The following is a 23,166-nucleotide window of genomic DNA, read 5'->3' on the forward strand; positions in this document are numbered from 1 at the left end:
CAGCTGTGCAAGCGAGATGTAAGCTTCGGAACTAATACAACTATATGGGTATGTGCTTTGTGCTCTACACAGGAGATGAAGATGCTTGTAACTTACGAGTATGTAGTCAGCTGCCACTGTGAAACAGCTGAACGTCGTCTTCAGTGAGACCGAACCAGGACTCCGATTACCGACGAATGCAAGGCTCGGTAAATACTGAGTCTTCAAGTCCAACGGCGGACGCCTCACGTGTGTGTCCTCTATGTCCGGTCGGAAGCTATGCCGTCTCGATGCACCTGTGGAAGTCTAACAAATTCGCAGGATGAGTAGTCCCAATGCCCCAGGGACGCGTGTCATCCGGGCGGCTCGATTTCTCAACCTTTCATTCTGTATCAGTCGATCGGAGGCTTGTGTGAGTCAGCTATCATCTTCTTTTGCATAAGTCGCCGCCTAATCCCGCAACTCATTCTCCAAAGCAACGGATGCATTCCCATCCGAGTCACAAGCGGTTCCCACCGATTTAGACGGGTACCAACCGCCGCAGCCGATGCCATGGGAAACCCCGCGAAGTGATGAGATGGTGTGTCATTCTTTCGGTCAGGTCTGCATTCTTCTGCGTCAGGAGGCTTACCACCACGCCTTGGTCTGTACGCTCCGTACGGGGGCATGTCATCAGCTCGGTCTACAACTCACATTAAAAAGCCTGGCTTCATTGCTGTCCCACTATCCACCACACCGCATTCAGCATGCCCGACGAATCGATAGTGCCAGTGCTGATAGTGAGTACGAATACTCGTTTGATGACCGTCACTCACCCCCGATGACTACGTAGGTTGGAGCTGGGCCTGCAGGGCTCGTTACCGCGCTTACGCTGCGGAAGAATGGCATACCAGTCCGTATCATCGAGAAAGAGCCGAGGGCCCACGTCGGACAGCGCGGGGCAGGCATTATGGTACGCGTGGATAATGTCCGCTGGGCTGTGATTTCTGATTTCTGGGTGACCTGGATGTCTCTGCCAGCCTCGCTCGCAGGAGCTCCTGAATTTCTTAGGCGTGCTAGATGATATTCGCGCGAAGTCCATGGGGGTGGTCCCGATACGGGTGTACAGACTTCCGGGGGGCACTGAGCCCATCATGACCTTTTCGCTAGATCCTGCGGTGGCGTCGACTCCGTCCAAGCCCTACGTGCGTCGATCAATCGAACGTCATTCACATATTCGGTTGAATTACTAATAACTGCGTCGCAGAGTAACGCAGTCGTGTTGGGACAAAACCACACAGAAGAGATCTTGCGTGACCATCTTGACCAAGATGCATGCCAGGTCGAATTGGGAATGGCGCTGTACAGCATTCAGCCACAGGTCGACCATGTCCTAGCGCATGTCCTGAAGAAGGATGGCGATCAAGAAGCGATAGAAACCATCAAGTGCCGCTGGTTGATCGGCACTGATGGAGCCAGAGGTCAGTAGTCACCTTGGTGTTTGGCTGAAGGATCACCGTACCCAGTCTGATCGTCATGTACCCGACGCAGGTGTCGTCCGCAAACAGCTAGGTCTTCTCTTCGACGGCGAGACATTGGGCGTCACACAGCCCCTGGTCATCGGTGACATCGAAATCAAAGGGCTCGACCGCAAAGTACGTGATATGTCGTCCAATTTCGCTCGGTTGATGACCTCGCATAGCACTGGCACTACTGGGGGGACATGGACACTATCCTGTGAGAGTACTGTGCCCTGCAGAACCTTCGTCGGGCTGAAATGTACGACAGGGTCATGCTCCGTGCAACGGAGGATGACGCGATCTACTTCTTGATGTTGGGGGGCCGCCTAGACCTGGCGAAGATCGTTGCGGAGCGGGCGGAACTGGAGAGAGTCCTCAGAGTCGGTACTGGCCGCACTGACATTGAGTTGGGTAAAATCCGCTACGTTGCGGAATATAGGTACGGACGCTCTGCTCTTCATATTTGGACATTCTGACACAGTCTACGTGTAGGCCGCATGTGCGAATGGCCGAGACTTTCCGTAAAGGCCGGATGTTCGTGGCCGGTGGTGAGTCGTCGAATACTATGCTTACAGTGTATCACAGAGTAGTGCTTAATACACCATGGCATACAGATGCCGCGCACATCCACAGCCCATTCGGCGGACAAGGCCTGAACTCGAGCATACAGGACGCCGTGAGTTTTTCTCAAGCGAGTGTTCATTTTTTTTTCACCGACAGAGCTCTCTGCAGGCGAACCTCGGGTGGAAGCTCTCCCTGGTCGAGAAAGGCGTCGCTACCCCCTCCCTACTCGACTCCTACGCCGAAGAGCGTCTCCCGGTCATCGCTGAGATGCTCAAGAAATCTACCAAGCTCTTGAATGAAGCGGCCCGCGCTAAAGGCGACGGGACAAACAGCGAAAAGGCCTGGTACCGCGGCGGCGAGCTGCACATGTTGGGCGTTAACTACCGCTGGAGCTCCATCGTGGTCGATGAACGCACGCCGAAGGAGGAGACACCCAGCGACCCATATGGTGTGGTGGCGTCCTGCGCGGGTGACGTCGTGCGAGCGGGTGAACGTGCTCCTGACGCACCTGGGCTTGTTGTGCTCCGTCCCGGGGGCGGCACTGGCCCCCAGCAGGAGACGAAGGCGACCTCGCTGTTCAACATTTTCGGGCCGTCCTACCATACCGTACTAATCTTCAGCGACGGTACCGAGAAGGCCGAGCAAATAGTGTCACATCTGGGAGCGTATTCGCCAGAGCTCCTGCGCACGGTTCTGGTATACGCCGATGGCATACCTTCTCAGGCGACTTTCGATAATGCCGATGTGTGCGTGGTCGACCGAGATGGGCAAGCGCACGGAGGCTATCAGGTGCGGAGGGATGAATTCCTGGTTGTTATCGTACGGCCGGACGGTGCGATCGGAGGAATAGTCCGCGGCACTGAAGGGGCTGTGCGTTACTTCGGCGGCGTCTTCGCTGCATAGATAGACTCACCACATGTTGGATGAAAGCTGCGCTCGGCGTTGTGGCTCATTCTACATTGCTCCTATGCATGTCGTGTCAGTACTAGTTTCAATATGGATCGAAGTCCTTACTGGGCATAGTCTGATAGCGTTCCAGCGCGGATGGGCAATTCATGCGGCAGGTCGCAGAGTAGTGTTCCGACACTCTGTTTCGTACTAAGTTCTGTGAATGTGCGTCAGGGTGTCACGGTGTTGGCGTCCAAATGCGAAATGTAGACCCTTCATTCTCAATCTCAACCTCTGCGCGCTCCGGATATTATTGTCTGACCACTGGCAGATGCGCCAAGCGCGCAAGCAAGCGTACTAGTATCCGGCGACTAGTCACCTGAGTAGATAATTCAAGTTAGTCCTCCTTTGAAGATTTACTGTGACGATGAACGCAGTCTGCACACCAGAGACAGGTTTTTACGGTCCGTCATTTGTGGATTGTTGAAAGGCCATGGCGTTGTGCCACAAGGAACGAGGCTCGGCAACGCCCGGCCCTACCAGAACCAGGCTCGGACGGTACTAGTAATACCTGGACTTACAAAAATGAAAGTTGCCAAGACGCGGGAAACGTGTCGCTATTATCTAACTCAGCTATAGATCCTCTGAGATAGACACCAAGATTTGTGGCCGATACAGAGTCACTGCATTTTCTATGGGTAGTTCCGAGTCTTGAGTGATTCCGCTTTTGGACACGGGCGCTTCCGCTTTCGAAAATGTTACGACGAATTTGGCAAGCGCCGCCGTTGAAACGTTGACGCGGACGGTGAAGCCCAGTGAGAACCTGCAATTTCTCCAGCGATTTGGAGCCGTTTGCGTCTGACTCCTGTCAGCGACCTGTCAGAGAATCCGTTCACAACGATCTGTGTCAGTTACTTACTTGAACAGATGTTAACGCAGCATAGATTGTTGTCGTTTGTCGGCTTAAAGCACCCTAAGTCCATACACTTAGGTGCCTAACACGTTAAGCTGTGCCCAAGTTCGTCGAGAGTCGCGCGAATCGGAGCTCTCTCGTGTGTTAAAACGTTAAGCGCTTGCGCGTCCGCGGTGCTAGCGCTACAAAAGGCAATGACGTATGCCGGTGCCCACTCGTCCCAAACTCGTCCACACTGTCTTTTCTCCGACCACGAACTCTGCTGCATGGAACAAAACTGGGTCTCTTGTGCACTAGTGTTGTCGGTGGTCGAGTCTCTCGTGTCTCTGTGGTCGAGTACTCTTCTCGACAGCACCGCCTCAGCGTCTCGGGTCGTTCCTGCTCGTCGCTCTTCTCTCTGCGCCGTCTGTGTCTGCCTGCACCGCTCGCACCCCGCGCCAAAATGCGCGCCCGAGGCTGTTGCTGGCAGTGTGTGTGCTACCAGGTGTATGCGGACGGACGCATTGCTGCGGTGCTCGCTGGATCCACAGCGTCGCTCGCTGGACGCACTCGTTGCTTGCTGGACGCACTCTCGTCGCTCGCTGGATGACCGGTGAAGTGTCGTTCAAGTTCGGATGAGCACTCAGGCTGATCACGGCAGCTGCACGCTCGACACTGATAGACACGGGCGACTTGCTTTCGCTTTCGTGAAGATATTCTGTTGTGCAACTACACGGTAAACGTCTTGTCTCCTTACAAACAGATACCAAGTACATCGAACGACTATTGAGTCAACGTTGCCATTCAACGTTGCCACCGGCCCCCAGCGTGCCGCATCACAGGCATGGTTCCAGACCATCCAGGGCTTATGCCCTAGGATCGTTTACTCAGGAGCACGAGGCTTAGCGGCCTCAGGGATTCAAGGTCGGCAAAATGATCCAGACGGACCAATGTCGGCCGCTCCGTCGTCGCACGACTCGGAATACGACTCGGACGAATGCTGGAGTGAAGAAGCAGATACTTACCTGCAGCGCCTCAACCCGACAGGTCATCAACAAGCCATCGAAGTAGTGAGTAAGTCGGCTGTCCTGTCGCCGAAGACACTGCACTGACGCACGCTCATTTTCTCGCGAATAATGAATTCCCCAGGTGCTTCAAATTCACTGAGCATCACATATCAGTGGATCGCGAACACATAGGGTTTTCAATGACTCTGACGTATATTTGGCCGTTTCGAGACTCGCTGCCTCTCTAGATGCATGGTTCGGCGGTATCGGCGTCGTGGAGTCCCAGACCCGATGACGACCAGGCCGACCACAATACTCGTTGGAAAGTTTGATGGTACAAACCCGCACGATGTCGACCATCCCAGCGTTCTGGTCTGACACCCTCAGGCGGCCTGACTCAGACGACGAAGACCAGCTACTGGTTCGTCTGAATCAGCTATTACCTCACCTTGACGACTTTGCAGTCTACCCATCATTGTATGTGCGCCTCTCGCGACAAGACTAAGAGTTCTAGTCCTGAAGGTCTCGACTCGAAGTCATCCCGGCCGAGCCACGTACGACAAGTAACTGCCCACCGTCCAATCACAGCGGCTAGTATGCGGAACGCAGGGATCAGAGTGACGCTCTGCTTCTCCGTACTACCCGACGCATCCGATTCAACCGACTGAGTCACTGCGGTAGATGCATGGGAATCCGTGTGCCGTAAGTCAATGGACCGTCGTCACCACGATCATTTTGCGTGTATGCGTCAGATGGCTTACAATTAGGGTTTTCCTCAGGTGTTGCGACATCAAGGGGAGACGCCTCAGGTCGAAATATCTGCTGGTAGCCCAAGTCCTTAAAAGCCTCGTCTCCGCTGCATCTTCCTCGTGCCACTTCTCATACAGCTCTCTGACAAACATGTCTGCTAATTTGGAAATGCCGGTCTTGATCGTAAGTGCAGCCATTAACGCTGTGATCGTTGTGCTGACCGAAGGGTGAGGCAGGTCGGAGCCGGGCCTGCAGGACTCATTGCCGCGCTCACCCTGCGCAAGAATGGCATACCAGTGCGAATAATCGAGAAAGAGCTGAGAGTGAACGTCGGGCAGCGCGGGGCAGCACTCATGGTCAGTATGCCCGTTGATGATTGTCGCATCATTAGAATTAACGATTGTTTTGTCCGTCAGCCTCGTTCGCAAGAAATATTCAAGATATTGGGTATACTGGATGATATACACGCGCACTCCATACCAATGCACCCGATGCGAGTGTACAAGCTTCCGGAGGGTGATGAAGCCATCGCCACTTTTCCACTAGAACCGATTGTAGAGCCGACACCCTACAAGCCGTATGTACGTGCATCATTTATCAGTACTGTGCTCCGGTTCCATGTGGCTCATCATCAACCGCAGGGCAATACATCCTTGCTGGGACAGAACCAGACGCAAGCGATCATGCGGGGCCACCTCGAACGCCTTGGTTGCGAGGTCGAATCGGGCGTAGCTCTGTGTAGCTTCCAGACAGAAGTCGATCACGTCGTCGCATATGTCCTGAGACAGGACGGGGACCGAGAAGTAATCGAGACTATCAAGTGTCGCTGGCTGATTGGCGCAGATGGAGCAAAAGGTTTGCTCCCACATATCTCAGCTGAGAAATGTGCACTAGTGTGCATTATACTAATCAATCTTGTGATTGTAGGCATTGTCCGGAAGCAGCTGGGTCTCACCTTCGATGGGGAAACCTTAGGAGCTACCCATCGCATGGTCATCGGCGACGTACAAATCAAGGGACTCGACGCAGATGTAAGTCATACCCTGTGTTTTGACGTCCATCCGTTATTGACCTCATGTAGCACTGGCATTCTTGGGGAGACATGCATACTACTTTGTAAGTGTTCCCTCCTCTTCTCCAAGGTATACGTCAAAGATTAATGTATAACAGGATCTTGCTTCGCCCGACAGAAGACCCTCATATCCACGCCATGTTCGTGGGCGGCCACGTCGACCACGCGAAGATTGTCGCGGAACCAGCCGAACTGCAAAGGGTCCTCAGAGTCGGTACCGGCCGCACAGACATTGAGCTAGAGGCAGTCCATGTTATCGCGGACTACAGGTAGGCTCACTTATTGCTTCTCATTGCCGCAGCTCTTGAAGTAATCATTATAGGCCTCATGTCCGCATGGCCGAGACGTTCCGCAAAGGCCTGGTCTTCGTCGTCGGTGGTAAGCTTAATTAACTGTTTAGGCTGCCAGGAGGTCATGCTCATTTACTTGCTCAGATGCGGCTCATGTTCACAGTCCATTTGGCGGACAAGGCCTCAACTCGAGTATTCAGGATGCAGTAGGTCTACCACATACAAGTTACTCCGCTCTCCTAATTAAACCATACGCAGGTGAACCTCGGCTGGAAACTCGCCTTGGTTGCGAAGGGCATCGCAGCTCCCTCCCTACTAGACTCCTACACCGAAGAGCGCCTCCCAGTCATCGCCGAATTGCTCAGGAAGTCCACCGAGCTCTTTGACATGGCTGTACATGCCAAAGGCGACGGCGTGGATACCGAGAAAGCATGGAAGCGCGGCGGCGACCTGCACATGTTCGGCGTCAACTACCGCTGGAGCCCCATCGTACTCGACGAGCGCACGCCCAAGGAGGGAAAACCCGTTGACCCGTACGGCGTGCTGCAGTCCCTCACGGATGTCGTGCGGGCGGGAGAGCGTGCTCCTGAGGCAACGGGCCTTGTTTTCACGGCGGGAGACGCGGACGGCGTTCAGACGACCTCGCTGTTCGACATATTCCAGCCGTCGTATCATACTGTACTCATCTTCAGCGATGGGACCGACAAGCCTCTGCAGATCGTGTCGGCTCTGCAGCAATACCCATCGGAGCTCCTGTGCAAGGTGCTCATCCACAGCGATCATGATGGCGCAGCTTCCCTGCCGATCCTCGATGGTACCGACATGACGCTCGTGGATCGCGATGGACACGCACATGAGGGCTACCAAGTGCAGAAGGACGAGTGCATGATTGTCATTATTCGACCTGATGGTTATCTCGGCGGGATAGCTAGCGGCACGGAGTGGGCGAGGCGGTACTTCGACGCTGTTTTTAGTGCATCTGTACATGCCTAGGCATCAGACACGCTCGACTTTGATGATGTTTCAATCTATTCTGTATTGCTACCAGAATTTCCAGATGTTACTGCCTACGTGCCCGAGTGGCTGCACAAATCGTACCGTAAGTATCCCCCGATGAATGATCCTGATACAAGCGGAATAGGCAAATGCGACGGAGTGTTCCGAGTCTATGAAGTATGGTATGTGCGTCAGGTATGTCTGACTTCTATTAGGCAATGTGGACGTGAAGGGCATGGACGAAAGCAAGCAAGTCCCTAACACAAAGCAGTATCAAGCAGCGAAATCGTCGTGACAATCATGAAAGCCTAATCATATACAGCACCAAAGCGATGAGCGCCGGACATGGTGCGCCGCCTAACGCTCACAGATATGCGGACCGCGGCCTACTCTCGTAGTCGGTCATGACGGACTGGCGTCGCGACGCCCAGTTCGAGTCAGTGGCAGGAAGACTCTCCTTGCTGGGCGTTGCCGACGGTGTCGGCACATTGTGCACATTGATCTGCACGGCCTCCTTCTCCTCGAGGAAGGAGGCAGTCTCGCCGTGCTCGTTACCCGGGCGCCGCCAGAAAGACAGGCGTGGGTATAAGCGGTATTGGACGAACGCGAGAATGGGACTGACATGGCATGAGTAGGCGGAGAGCAGGAAGACAGTATGTACTCACATGACCCCGAGGGAGACAGCCATGATGATGATTGTCGATGTGGGCGGCTTCCACCCGGCGTACACAATGACCTATACTTGATGTCAAGGCTACTGGAGCCGCTAGGGAACTATGAATGACGTACATAGTAGTGGCGCGGGTTGCGGTCGAATGCATACCGCAGACCGAGGCTCATGCCGGATTGTTTGTTGACAATCAGGTCGATACCCAACGCAAGGAAGAATGTCCCGACGGATGAGGCAGAAATTGCCTGGATAGCATGTCAGACCTGACAACTCGCTTGATAATGTGCAAAGCTACAAACCACTGCTAGCCGCTCGAAATACGGAATCAAGATGACATGGACAAGCGCGAAGGCCGTGCCGATCAACCAGGCGCCCCAGATCTCCTTCACGGCCAAGTTCGTACCGAACAGGCAGATCCGCACGCCCCAGGAGAAGCCGCTCGCCACAACGAGAAGGATGACGCCAGCAAGGCGGCCATACTCGTATGCTCCGAACAGGAACCCGGGAACAAAGAGAAGCATGGGGATCAGCGTGATGACGAGCTCCGGCAGGTCCTTAGCCGACTCGGTACTGACGAACGCCGCCCACACTGTACATGACCACTGTGAACACATGTCAAGGGAACTCGTACAGCGCGGACGTACTGCAGACTGTGATGGTCAGCCCAATGCCGATCCCCGTCGTCAGGCGCGGCAGCCTCACCCCACCAAAGGCGAGGGGGACACCGAGCAGGAAGCAGTAGACGATCCACAGCACGGCAGACGCATCGAATCCGGATCCTCCTCCGTCTGTCGCAAATCCTTGCGCGATGGTCTCATTGCCATTCGAGACAGTGACCGTCCCGTTACTCGAGACGTTGACTTGCAGATCTGCGCGGGGTGAGAGGACGTGCAGTCCTGGTAGGGTAGCTGGGACACCGTGCACGGGGCTAGCAGCGGACAGGAAGAGCCATGCCAGGGCGGCAAGGAGGCGGGCTGCAGCGACCATGGCAGACACGGAACCCAGGGGTGGTGGAGGACCAGAGAGTCACTCTGGGGGAGGCTCGCTCATATCGCCGCCTTCATAAGGCCCACCAGAGCCGCCATGCTTCGGAACTGTGCTCGGGATAGCCGGTGCGCGATAACGTGAAACGTGCGAGCACGGTGATGGCTCAGATGTGCGCGCGGCACAGAATCATGGCGGACAAGATAGACTGAGAAATATGAAGATTGGCTCATGAGCAAGCGGACTTATCGCGAAGGTAGTACACACGTTGCATCTTCCCGCATCTTCCTGACAGGAATCTGTCGCGCGACTCGCGCCATCGCCGCTAGCAACGCGTACCGGCAGTGATCATGTGACCATGTAGCAAACATATCTTCTGTCTTCTTTCATACAAAGCTCGACGTGATACATCTCGGCGTTGCGCAATGTCTTCAGCATAGGTCTTAAACTCACGAAAACACCGTCCGATTGGCCTCACCTGTAAACCAACAATAGGACTTTCGCATGAGAGCGGATGCAGATGGCACGCCGAACAGTGCCGCCGTCCGTGTGATGATTGGAACATATCGCTGCCATCCACGGTGAAAAATGAGAAGCTCGGACGGTTCGGCTCACAAGACGACTCCCACAATTAGTGCGTCGATAACTAACTCGTGTAGGCTTCAGAAATTCTACGGAACGTTATCAGTAAGTTCGGATAGCGAGCAACACACTTTCTCGCTTCGATGTTATCGCTGGTATGGCGGAGGCATCAATATGCCCTCCGCTGAATCGCGGCGAAGCTTGTAAGCTGTAGCATTGACGACATCGAAGGCGAGCAATGTATAGCGTACCTATGGGAGCTATATGGGTATGGAGCCAACAATACTAAAGCAAGGCCGTAGCCTGGGTGTGTGATCGATAGTTTTGGCTGCATAATCTATCCTTATTCAGGCTGTACTGTCTCCGAAAGGGATGCAGCGAGCTTGAGCAGTTGGCGAGAGCCATACAAGGATGGAAAGGCTGCCCCTACGTAGTAGTACTAGTGTTGAGCATTGTTTGTTCGATACCAAATAACGTGGAGTCAACATAACATAAGTGACTTTTTGCCATAGGCCGTAGGTCTCTCACCCCTCCTTGTAATGTATGCCGAGAGTACTGATGAAGTTCTCGCTACGGCTGGGTTATTCGCAGATTGGATCGGTATGAACGATTCATTTTGGAAAATCACAGGTGTGACTCATTGCACGTGCTTTGTGACTGACCGTGTTATGTACTTGCTGTCGATCGCGTTCTCAAATCTCCTGAGCACTGAGCGCTCGTTGACGATGACCCTTACCACTTACCACGAACACCTACGACAAGGCGACAGCTTACAATAATCTGTGATCTACAACAGGATGACCGAGCCCTTAGATATTGCAGACACGTTCGTTCAATGCATCAGCACCCTGGGTGGCCCGACCTATGCGGCGGAGGATGTGGCTTGGGCAAGCAGTGTGCCTCAAGGCAAGATTCTCTTCGAATGGCTAGCATCACAAGTACAATGCGGGAGCGCACCCTCGGACGTACCACAGAGTGGAGGCGAAATCTACTATCAGTCCGTATTGGACCCAATTGCTTTGCATGAGCAAGAGGTACGCGAGTGAGTTGTCGCATACCTGGGTTGAACCAGTGTTGACGTCGTTGGGCTGAACCAACCGATTTCTAGACTGTGCTCGGCCGAAAGGCAGGAACGACCCGCATACAGCATGAAGAGTCGCAACCTGGCCGTCACTGCGCCTGGGGGGTACCTCAGTCCAGCTACTCTCAGGTGAGATATTCTGATGCGACATACCGGACACTGGTTTAAGCGTATCCATAGCATACGCTCAGATTCTATGGATCAAGAGTCCGAGCTACTTGAGAGTGAGGCACGATTGTTAAGACATAGGTCGAAAAGTTCGAAGTGCGTGCAGGATTTCGGTTCGCACAGTGGTTATGGCTGAGATTGGTACCAGGATCGCGGCTAAAAATCTAGCCCAAACAGGGAAGACCTTGCAACTTGACGTGGAAGCAATAGGAAGAGAGATACTGCAGCAAGATGCGAAGGTCAGCGAGTTATGCATAAGTGTGAGCCTCCAATGACTGAAGTAGTGGTATGTCACTGTCAACTGACGCCACTTCACAGACCGACACGATCGTGTCCAGATCCGCTCGTACTGCTAGCAGATTGCTAGATTCCACAGGGGCAGAGAGATCAAGTAATTCATTGATAGCAAGCTAGGCGGCGTACTGAAACTGGGGCATGACAGATACTGGCAAGGCGAACCAGCCGGGGGCCCCATCGATGCCAGGATCCCTCGCAAATATATCACGTTTACACGAAAGTATAGCCTCAATCGCATCACGACAGCTCCGAACTGTCGACGAGGCAACGACTTCATTACCAACGCCCACTGAGGTGAAGCAGGAGACAGCCAGGCTACATGCGTCCCTTGAGGCTCTGCAAGGCAGACGGGGCCGTACCAACGGCACTCCGGGCATGTCGACAGACGCGTACTGTGCGGAGCTAGACAGGATATCACATCTGCTCGAGTCTTCCTCGGATGAGGAGAGCAAGCAAAACATTATCAACGAGCTTGTGGCTGACACCCCTCCTGCGCACGGGTTTGGCAATGCCGATGTTGATGTAAGGGAGGAAGTATTGCGTGCGTGGCATCTGGACCAAGCAGCAATTCTAGAGGCCCGAGAGAACATCATCGACGAGGTGAGTCTCGTCGCCCTATGATTCCTATCTGGTTTCGCCTAATCATCCCACAACAAGACAACTAAGCGTCTTGCTGAAGACCTCTTTCCCCCGCTCGGTGCTCTCCATCGTGCACTAGCGGCACGCGGTGCATGCACCCTTGAAGCAGAGGCGCTCGTCAGCGTCCTGATTGAGGAGCTCGAGGAGATCACAGATGATGTTGAGGTAGTCAACGTCAAGCAGCAGACAGCCCAGGCCTGCGCTAGTGCCGACGCCGACGGGGACGCACGAAAGAAGCGTGGGCACGCGTTGCTCGAGGAAGAGCTGACTGAGCTGCTGAAGCGAACCCAGGGTCAGTTTATCTCAGGCTGTCATTATCCGCGAGGTCTGAGTGTGTACTTCTCGGTGGATATGTAGGCCTCAGACCGCGTGATGCTGGACCCTTGGTGCTGCTGGAACGAGACGATATTGTGAAGGAGCTGGACGCCGTATGTGAGCGCGCGCGAGTCGCCGACGAGGACGAGGCGGCATGGTGCTCGAAACTTGCGTCAGCGCTAGTTGAACTGTGGGTTCATTTTCCTCCCTGGCATCGTTAGTAACTGACGGTGTATCTATGTCAGATCGGCCAGCCATGCTGACTTACTCTCTGTTGTGTACGATAACGCCCCAGTAAATACGTCACCGCCCTTTGGTCTGCCCCCCGACGTGCACGCTGTCGAGGAGTCAACAAAGCAGACGACTGAGCACCTTAACTCTATGGTGAAGCGGTTGCGGAAGGTTGGACTCTGTTCTAGTATACCAAATTCATTTCATACTCAACGTCTCTTTTCTTCGCAGGAAACACAGCTGAGCGACCGGGACAAACGAAAGCTGACGGCGTTTGTCGAGAAGTGGACTCGTTAGTCGCATTCAAGGAATGTAATAATCGATCATCCGGTAAGCCAATACAAACAACAATCATAATCAAATCATAATGGTATCTATCCTAATAGTCCCACAGCCATATTGTTCCTGAAGAGCCCGACAAATGAAATTACGTGTCCAAATATCACATACTGAGTGCAGAGAAGACAGCTCTGAAGTACCGCCTCAGGCCAGGCGCGCCGAAGACGATGCCCCCGACAACACCATCAGGTCTGACAATGACGACGGTGAGGTCGTCATCCGAGCAACAGTAGTCCACGAAGGCGTGCTGCTCAGAGTCAAACACGACCATGTCAGCGTCGTCTATAACTTCTGGAAGTGCGCCGCGCGGGTATATTACAACCGAGCGTACAGCGTCCGCCGGATACTCCTTGATCTTCCCGAGTACTCGCACGACCTCCTCTGCGGAATCCCTGCCTGCGAAGAGCAGTACCGCGTGGCGCGTTGGTCCGAAGATCTTGAACAGAGACGTCTCTCCGCCCTCGATCGGGACCAGGCCAGGTGCGTCGGGTGCCCTATCGCCTGCGCGCACCATATCGCCCGCCTCGACGCCATAGGGATCCTGCGGGCAGTTCTCCATGTAGGGATTACGTTCGTCAAGGACGATGCTGCTCCAGCGGTAGTTGATCCCGAGCATCTTTAGCGGGCCGTCGCGGCCCCAGGCAGCGAGCCCGCTCCCGTCGTTCCGCATGAATTGGGTCTTATCGTGGATGCTTGTCGTGCGTTTCAGAACTTCCGCGATGACAGGCACGCGCTCAGCGGTGTAGCTCGAGAGGAGGGACGGTCCGGCGAGCCCTTTCTCGACGAGCGCGAGTTTCCAGGCGAGGTTAAACTGTACGAGCGGGCGGCAGTCGGGCAACGTCATTTATGGCCGCCCGATGGAGAAGCTGGAGAGAGAACGTACTGCGTCCTGCACACCGGAGTTGGAGCCCTGTCAGTGCCGAGTGCATCGAGGTCAGCGTTGTCGACGCCACGGTCGTAACGACCCTCACCTGCGCGCCAAAGAACGGGTGGGCATGGCAAGCATCTGGACATCGTTGCTCTTGTATCATTCGGCCAGCAGGTGACACACAGCGACGTACCTCCCACAAGGAATACCCTCCCTTTACTGAATTTCTCGGTCATCCGAATATTCGGCCTACGCTCACTTCAGTACATACGCCGACTCAGCTACCAGGCGGGACTCACGTCGTTTCGTACAGCCACGTAGGCTCGCCGACCTCTAGGTCCTCTCTGTGTGTGCCAGCCTTTACGGCCTTTGCCAGCTCCTCGTGATCCGAGACAGCCTTCTCATGGTCAATCTCCCCGCCCATGATCAGATGAAAGGTGCCGGGCGTCTCGGTGGCCCGTAGTGACACTCTGTCAAGCTGGCCGGTGAGGCGATGTCCATCGAGAAGGAAGAAAAAACGGCGCACAGGATGGTCATGGGATCCCCCCAGACGTGCCAGTACTGATAGAGCGTGAGCTGGTGCAAACGGTCGCTTCGAATCGCTTACCTCGTCGGATAGGTCCTTGACTTCGAGGTCGCCCGATACGAACCGTTGTTCGACACCCCGAGTTTCGCCGCTAAATTGTAGGCCCAGCTGCTTGCGTATAGAGCCTGCTCATACTATCGTAAGAGGACGCTAGCGACGGAAACACACAGGCGGGCGACATACCTTTCGCGCCATCAGCACCTATCATCCACTTGCATTTAACGGTCTCGGTGATATCCTGGTCGATTCCCGACTTGACTATCTGTGCTTCGACGTGGTCCTCGAGCTGGCTGAAGTCAGTCATCGTCGTCTTGAACTCGACGGGACACCCGAGCTTCTCCAGGTGTTCCTGCAACAGTTTCTCGAGTCTATCTTGCCCAAGCGAACGGATGTTGATCTACGGCCGCGCACGGGTGAGCGCTGGCGCGCACAGAACCCGTGGCAGGACATACCAAGGGTGTGGATGGAGTTGCTTCTTTCAGCTCCGCCAAGTAGAACTCCTTCAACACCTCGTTGCCCCCAGGCAGCTTGTAGACCCTCGTGGGGATTAATGGCCGACCGCGTTCCAGTACTTCTGGAAGAAGACCCAAGAAGTGGTACAATTCGAGCGAGCGAGGCTATTTACATATGAACAGATCAGATATTCAGTCAAACGGCTTACGACGAAAGAAGCTACCATGATGCCTGTCCCGCGCTGCCCCTTGTGAGTTCCTGCTTCCTTCTCGACGATGCGCACTTTGATGCCATTCTTGATCAACGTCAGGGCTAGCACGAGCCCAACGGGCCCCGCTCCGACCTAGCAAAAATCAATGGACAATTCGGCGAGCACATAGACAGAGGACCGACTATTAAGACGGGGATATCGACTTCAGAGGCGGGGGACATGGTGATCGAGAGCCGAGTGGCGGGGGCTCGCTTCCGAGGCAACGGGTAGGACCTGAGATCGTGCGCGGGGTTTCGCATCTCCAGATCCGTGCCGCCTAATATACAGATCTTCGCAGCGTGCGAGGCGAGGTCATCGCTCTTGCGTCATGCGTGTCATAGTCCATTTCCCTCGGACTGACTGTTTGACATGGAGGGTAGCACGCGTCTCGTTGGTTGATTTGGGCCGCACCTTTGGTATGGGCGGCCACAGGACGGCAGCAGAAGCGCGAATTCGGGTCGTCTGGGAAAGCTGACAAGCATTTCAAGGCACATGGCATCCTCCTGATTTACTTTGATCCCGGGCCTACGATCTACGCCCTTCAACGCTTCACATTTCTCTTCACATGGTTCTGACTCGGCGTCTCTAGTCGTCGTTCAATGTGCAGTGGTTAGGCGATGAATTGCTCTACTACGTCCTTGAGAATCGGACGTGCTCGCAGCAAGTGTGGATGATCACTGGGGAGAGAAGCATATTGGCTCTTACTCAGTAGTACGTGGCTAATGAATGGCGGCCAATGTCAGAATAAGTTCTGTAGTTCTAGATCTGATGGAACGCTCGGTAGCCTCATGTGGAATAGTAACTAGGGCGTTCAGGCTAGAATCTGGGCACTGGTTCGAGACAACATGATGAGCAAGTGATCAGTATCCCTGCCAGCGGCAAGCCTACCGCGGCCGGGGCTCAAGCTCAACTTGAAGCTTCAAGATGTTATGGGGGTCCTCAAGGCGGCACGGATTACATTACATCCTTGCAACCCTGCACGCTCGCTCGTACCGTCGCATGGAGTCCGTGAGTATATAATCATCGTCGTTAAACCGCTGTGCTAATTTTCTGTGCGGCCTCACGGAACAGAATTGTCGGCCGCGACGTCGATATGTCAAATATACAATGCAGACTAGTAGAGACATCTGTGAGGCATCCACAGCACGTAACCTAAATGTTACGGGCTTCCACTAACCATAGATGAGCACCGACTCGGACCAAAACTGCCTGAGTATGCCCACGAATTGATAAGACCACAATGGTCTGTTACTTGCAGCCGCGGGGAAAGCATTCGATGGTCATATGTGGCGTACTTGATCATTTCTTGAGAATTTAAATTGAAGGAGTAGACAGACATCGGTATGGACGAGTATTGTATGCTCGAGACTGGCATTCGATTGTAACAGGAATAGGTTTTCGTCGATACCAGCAGCGATAAATGTTGCCATAAGTAGCTAGACGTCGACGACAAGTCAAATTTGAAAATCACCGAGCGCAGCAGGCACCGATAATTGGGATCGAGATTCGCGAGCGCCTGTGGCGTCCATCTCGATCCCAGAGCGTCTCATTGCCAAACGTTGAACTCCATCGCTCAACTCGCTTGATACCGATCTTGGATTGACCAGAGATATTTCCAGGATTATAAGTCACCACTCAAGAAACTGACTATACGCCGTTCAGGTATGTATCAATTATTGGCCACCTGTGTATCGTCATGCAAAGTGCGCTGATCTGACGCCCAACTCGTAATTCAGGTCCAGAGTAGCATCCCAAGTTCAAATAATCGCGCTTCCTCACGTTCAAAACGTCTCTTCCGTGGTTCTACTATTCGATACTAGCTACTTGGTCTTGGTAAGGTATCCCACCACAATCTTCGTCCTGTGAAGTGTGCTGACTTGCCGATGTGAGCGAGTCACCACGACGAACTCTGATATAGAGCTGTGCCTTCGGGGGCACTTCGTCATGACTGACTGGACAAACAAACTCTCGTCACCCCAGGGCGAAACAGAGGAGGTTCTCGGCCTCCATGGAGGAAAATCTGTAGCGTTGAATCACCTCAGGAAGGAATCGCTGGACATCCATAACCGTCTACACTCAATTTCAGAAGACATCGACTTCGTGAAGACAGTACGATCAACCTATCCCCATCTGCCAATCTTGCGTGAGTCCCAGCTCCTGCTACCCCAATGCGTCCGGACATGACCGTTGACGCCGAGATCAGCCAATCAACGCTGTGGGCTCTGGTATGTTGACCCACAGATGGTGCGTGTTGCTCCTTGGGGTTGCCGGCGGAATACATTATGACTGAATTCCAAAGGCCAGACAAGAGCCAGCCTACTTCAAGTCCACTGATGGACACTTTGGGAACTGGAGCTTCAACTTGAGACGACCAAATCTGCATCTGCTTTCCATGATCGTGTCGGAAGGAGGGTGAGCCGACCATCCCCTATAGGAGAGGGTTCACCGATATGGACGCCTGTGACAGGATGATATTGGTCGACTCAACACGTTCCGGAAAGCGTATTCCCGATGCGCTGTCGAAGACGGTCCCGATCTGGTGTGCAGTCATCAATCGCGCCGTCCAGCGGAAGTATCCAGACAGACACAAAGTCGACTGGGATCTGGAGCTGTACTGCCCATTCGGGACCGTTAGCGCACAAGAGAAGTCACAGATCGAAGCTCGATTGGACGGATGGGTGGATTCGCTAGTGGTAATGTCCCCTGTCTCCTCTGTTGATGTACGAGATCTGACGGCGAGCAAACAGAATTCCTCGTACATCTTGTCGGATCTGCAACGCCCGTTGCACCCATTGTGGATCACACCGTCGACATCCGTTTTTCCGAGCCTGGATGCCAGTCCCACTCAACCATTCTACCCCGTCATATGCGTCTCCGCATCCAAACAGATCCAAGAGGGTATGGAACGGCGTTCGAACGGGTTCATCTACGTGCAAGGCTCAGGCGACGATCACGAGCTATGGGGACTGGTAAGCACGGCCGACGGAGGAGTCCCGATAAGGGCTGACCCATGGACACAGGGGCTTACGCCGAAGCTGTTTTGGACACACAAAGACGAACTAATGCAGAGCAGTCGATCGGAGTTGCCAGAGCTGATCAGCTCACTCCTGAGGCCGATCGGCGCGAAGCAGTCGCAGCAGCAGTGGTCAAACAAGCCCACACCTATCGTGCAAGTCGGCGGGCGCATCCTGATCAGTTCAATGGCGGATATACCCTGTGACTTCCCTCGTTCCCTGCCAGGCTCAGCTATCCAGCTCTTCTTCCTGATCGTTAGCGCCTCTCCGGTATCGCAAGGGGATGCTACCGAGGCAGACAACGTCCTCAGGCTGCATATGGCAGAGGGCAGGAAGGAGCAGATCCTCTACCTGCAGACCATCCTTCCTCGATCCATGGCGTTCATCGAGGGCTGCCTATCCAGAGGAGACTGCGTCTGCGTCTGCTGCGACAACGGCCAGGACGCAAGCGTGGGCGTCGCTCTCGCGGCGCTCCAGCTCTTCTTCGACGACAAAGGCGCGTTTGTGGCTACACACGGGGAACGGGATACATTGCGTAGGTCTATCGGCACATTGCATGTCGCAACTGAGTTACAATTCTTGACTAGGAAATACGGCGACGAAACGGTCCATCAGTACAAAGCTACAGTGGATCATATCGAGCAGGCCGGAGGCCAACCCTTCTCGAGCTACACTCAAACGCGTGAACGAATACATCCTCACGTCGCCCTCCTTCCGCCGCCAGCGAGGTGTGGAATGACTGCAGCCAACGTAAGTCACATCAGGCACGCGTGACCGCAGAGATCTTGACCGCGGCGCTGCTGTAGAATATGAGCTTGAACGCGCGAAGCAGCCCAGGGTTATACGTCGAGGGCACGACGTGGTATGTGCCTGGCTGCAGCGCGACCTGCGGCGTGGCTACGCCTGCGACGCCATCGGAGTACGGTCCCGACGTTGTTTTCAGCGAGTTGCGAGGCGCCTTGTGCTCGAAGAGGGAGACATTGATAGAGGCGGGCGGGGTGGTCTCCAAGAGTTGCAGCCGTACTCTGGAGTGCGGGCGGGGTGAGTGAGGATCTGGAGGGATATGCAGGAAGGCGTACTTGAGTTGTGTGGTTGTGTCGACCTGCACTTCGTAGAGCGGGTTTGTTGCGTACCGACTCGAGCTTGGACCCCCGCCGGCGGTCTCCGTGGTCCTGCGAACTCACAGTTGAGCTTTGTACAACAACGATACCATATGCCGCATTTCCACATACCACGCCCCACGTATGACCTTGTTGAACATGCCGGCGCCTTCCTGAGATATGGGCGTGAGCTCGAAACGTGATTGGCTCTCCACGCGTAGCTTGAACGATCCAAGTTGCTGCGGTTCAAAAGAGGATAAGACGAGAGTGTAGTCGCCCGCTAGCGAGGAACCATGTTAGAGTGAACTGGGACCCGAAGTGATAGGACACACCCGACAGGTCACGCGCCACGTTCGCGTACCCGAAGCCATATGGACCGGAGTGCGCAGCCAACTCATTGTGACCCATCCTTAGGATGATCGTTAGCTCGATCAACGCCGAGTACACTGTCACTCACTCGGCAATACGCTCTCCCTTGGACCACACTAGCGAGACGTTGATTGGGATATGTCTGGAGCTTTGCAGGACGATTGACGTGGCGGCTTTGGTATTTGCGGCCGACGGTGACTCTCCCGGGTATATTCGTAGGTGATACTGAGGATTGTCCATGAACGTCGGATGACCATGGTGGCCGCCAGCATTCTTGGAGCCGAACTCTCCGTCAAACTGTGTTATCTCGTGAGCATGGTCGAAGGACGGGCGCGATTATTCGACTAACCTCCTTCGAGTACATCGCCTTGGGTATCTCTTCTATCCAAGACACATCCGTATTAGAATACACAGTGATAGTGAAGCCGACTTCGCTCAGTCGTCCTTCGTAAGCAGCCACTAGATGCAACACCTGATCGGCTTGCGACGCGGTGTATCGCACCTAGAGTTATCGTCAATGTTAGGTCATGTTGATCTGAAGTATAACTTACGAGGGTATGAAGGTTGTTGGTATATTCACCCTGCGGGGATCATATGATCCAGTGTCCTCGACGTAATGTCAACGTACTCACCTTCAACGTCGAGGGGTTGATTTCCAGAGACGATCGACTCGGCTCTTCATCGCCATTAACAAGCAGAGAAATGTACTCGGAGGTGCGCCGGGTATCCGAGACATGGCGCGTCAACTGCACCCAGATGTCTTCGTCACCTCGTTGGGCCTTACTGATTCCTGTTCGCAACTGCAGCTGAAAGTGGCATGCTGGATAGGGACAGGATAAGTCGGTTTGATTTGAAACCAGGTCAAATAGGTGCGCACAGTACGCAGCATCTTCTTTGAGGGACATGGTTCCGGCTGTCCATGTTCCATGGAACGTAATTTGGCGTTCAAATATACCTGGATCCCAACTAAGATAGACACCGTCGAAGATGTTGCATACTGCGTCCCACGAAAGCTTGAAGGTGTCTGCGTATAGATGATATCATCAACAAGGTGTTCTGAGACACGCTGGATGTACGCTGACTTGTCGATTCCCGCTTAGGATCAGAGTCATGCCCGTTCATAAGGCCGGACCCCGAGTGAGCCCAGGAGTCTAGAATGGTCATCTCCCGCTTGCTGGGGCTTGATGAAACGTCTGGGAGGACTAATCAGCATACGTAAAGGCCACAGACGATTTTCGCTACCAATGATGGCATAGCAGTGAGCAGGAAGTAGGCAAATATCGTCCCAACATAGACCACTGGCATTCTCGCCAGTTCCCAGGGTGAGCATGCATGAGCCTGAGCGAATATCATGAGCGACAATCCCGGAGGCAACTTTTCCATACCGTTATAAAAGCCCTGTGAGATGCGGGCCCACAAGCGCTCCCGTTGAGAAGTCGAGCTGCAATTAAGAACGTACTGTCAACCGAGGACCCCGGATGAGACGCCTACTTACGATCTCAGATTCACATGTTCGGGTACCCATCCCGCGAGCGCGCTGCCAAGACGCAGTTAGGTTCAATGGGAACTCCTCTCACGCTCGGGCCTTACTGTAGGTCTACACATGAATCACTGGAAATATAATCGATATAGGCAATGGTTCTCATGGGCGGCAGAAACGACTTACGAGCCAGGGAAGTCATAGCCACCCATGAGCTTCATGTACTACGTCTTGCATCAGGACTACAGCTCGCTAGAGTTCGTGAAGAACCACGCACCGCCTTCTCCAGGAGTGATGGCCAAGTTTGTCGTTTGTTACCCGTAGATAGACACAAGAGGGTTCTGTCAGGATATTGGGGGAGCTGGTCGTCGATAGCTGGCATTGATTGCGGTCAGGAACGGCTGAGGAGGATCTACGGGATCTTCCCTACATATCTAATCGACCTATGATGAGTGGGGTGCAAATGTTCCGAACAGCGGGTACCTACGCGTCGGTATGCTCCATTGAATAGCAGACGAACGTGATAGATGACAGAGCTCGATTCCTGGGCTGACTGGCTGCCTTCCTCCGGATGCAAACATGACTGACCGAGCTTGAGACGCCAGGGGAAGTCAGAAGCTGCATGCCAAGACCACACATTGAGATTCACCTCGGTTTGAAAGCGCTGATTATGACATATACACACGGCTATTGCACCACATACGGAGCAATCCGTGACGATATGTTGGGCGATATCTTGCGGCTCGAGAGGTGAGCTTGCCAGACCCACTTGGCTGATATCAACCTTGTTCCAGACCGCTGAATGTCGCCGTTGGTCAGGCGATAGCGCGGGGTGCCTAGAGATGCCATGCCGCCGGATCAGCGAACGACCTCCGATACATTGACGTGAGGATTTACCTTGTGTCGCGCGTCATAGTTGCGTCTTCGTCCCACAGGGAGAAGCGAACATTATTCACAAGGGACGACTTCCTCAACACATACAATTGTTCTTCTGCAACCGCATCGGATCGTCAATACTCACGATGGAGTCACAGAAGTACGGACATACGCTCGGCGAAATGATGTCTTGTGGGCGGTCTCAATTCCGGCCGAGCCTGCCTAATCTTCTCTGCACGTTCTAACGCCTTTGCAGCGTGGTCTTTGCAGCGAGAACGTTGTCGTGCATCATCACTGATCTGACCCAAGTGCAGGAAGGCTTCGGCCGCCTTCACGTAGAGTCCAAATGCCCGATCAAAGTCGCCATGCAATTCACTCTTGGCGGCCTTGGAATATGTTGTCTGTGTGAGTTTGTGGGACATGAGCCACATGCAGACTTCAAGCTCTCAGACGTGCTCACCTCGGCTTCTTGTAGCATGAGTTCGGTTCGCCTGGATGCCACCCAGGGCATATCTCATCTGCACCGCGCAGCTCGCTGTTCGGTTTCATACTGTCAGATAGTGTGCCTTTCTGCAGATGAGTCGGCCTGGCGTTGCGTACTTACCATATATGTATGGGTCCCGAATGTATGGGTTCTGCGGAGAGCACGCTGGATATCACTTGCCTCACTGCAAAATCAACTATACAGCGATCTTGTACTTCTGTTCGTGACCCTGCTCGTCGCCGTAAGGACTTGTGAACTTCGAGGTTACGGACGAGGCTGTGCATGCGAGCTCACGTGATATGCGTAACACCTAAATCAGCGTTCTATTATGTAAGTAAGGCTTAAGCACATAAGTATATCGGAACTACTTAAGTTCTTATTTACGTAACTGCGTTACTGTACTTGAATACTTGAGGCGCGCGACCTCGCGCCACACCGTCTGC

The 23,166-nt window shown here is 54.0% G+C and overlaps 1 protein-coding gene across 1 annotated transcript; it reads right to left on the bottom strand.

Annotated features, from left to right (window-relative positions):
- Positions 1-18,774: 18,774 nt before the first annotated feature.
- B0H18DRAFT_919953 (uncharacterized protein) lies at positions 18,775-23,000 on the bottom strand. The gene is made up of 22 exons (XM_048041603.1): positions 22,844-23,000; positions 22,700-22,774; positions 22,412-22,640; positions 22,261-22,354; positions 22,013-22,199; positions 21,847-21,955; positions 21,641-21,738; positions 21,550-21,587; positions 21,474-21,494; positions 21,379-21,420; positions 21,269-21,324; positions 21,126-21,221; positions 20,966-21,076; positions 20,761-20,907; positions 20,516-20,703; positions 20,435-20,464; positions 20,233-20,385; positions 19,972-20,180; positions 19,847-19,923; positions 19,647-19,794; positions 19,494-19,586; positions 18,775-19,439 (listed from the first exon to the last, which is right to left on the bottom strand). Exons 2-22 carry the CDS (start codon positions 22,748-22,750, stop codon positions 19,175-19,177), a joined length of 2,442 nt encoding a protein of 813 aa, XP_047884904.1. The 5' UTR covers positions 22,751-22,774; positions 22,844-23,000; the 3' UTR covers positions 18,775-19,174.
- Between the last annotated feature and the right edge of the window lie 166 nt (positions 23,001-23,166).

Source organism: Fomitopsis serialis (genome assembly GCF_022376445.1).
Source record: "Fomitopsis serialis strain Sig1Antser10 chromosome Unknown B0H18scaffold_345, whole genome shotgun sequence".
Taxonomy (NCBI): Eukaryota; Fungi; Basidiomycota; class Agaricomycetes; order Polyporales; family Fomitopsidaceae; genus Fomitopsis; species Fomitopsis serialis.

Bases quoted from the DNA above. Each gene is read 5' to 3' on its own strand.
- B0H18DRAFT_919953 (XM_048041603.1), bottom strand. From the start codon at position 22,750: ATGCCCTGGGTGGCATCCAGGCGAACCGAACTCATGCTACAAGAAGCC. The intron at 22,355-22,411 runs GTATGTCCGTAC...ATGCGGTTGCAG, and splicing joins AAGACATCATTTCGCCGAGC to AAGAACAATTGTATGTGTTG. The intron at 19,440-19,493 runs GTACGCCTTCCT...CCCGCACTCCAG, and splicing joins GACACAACCACACAACTCAA to AGTACGGCTGCAACTCTTGG.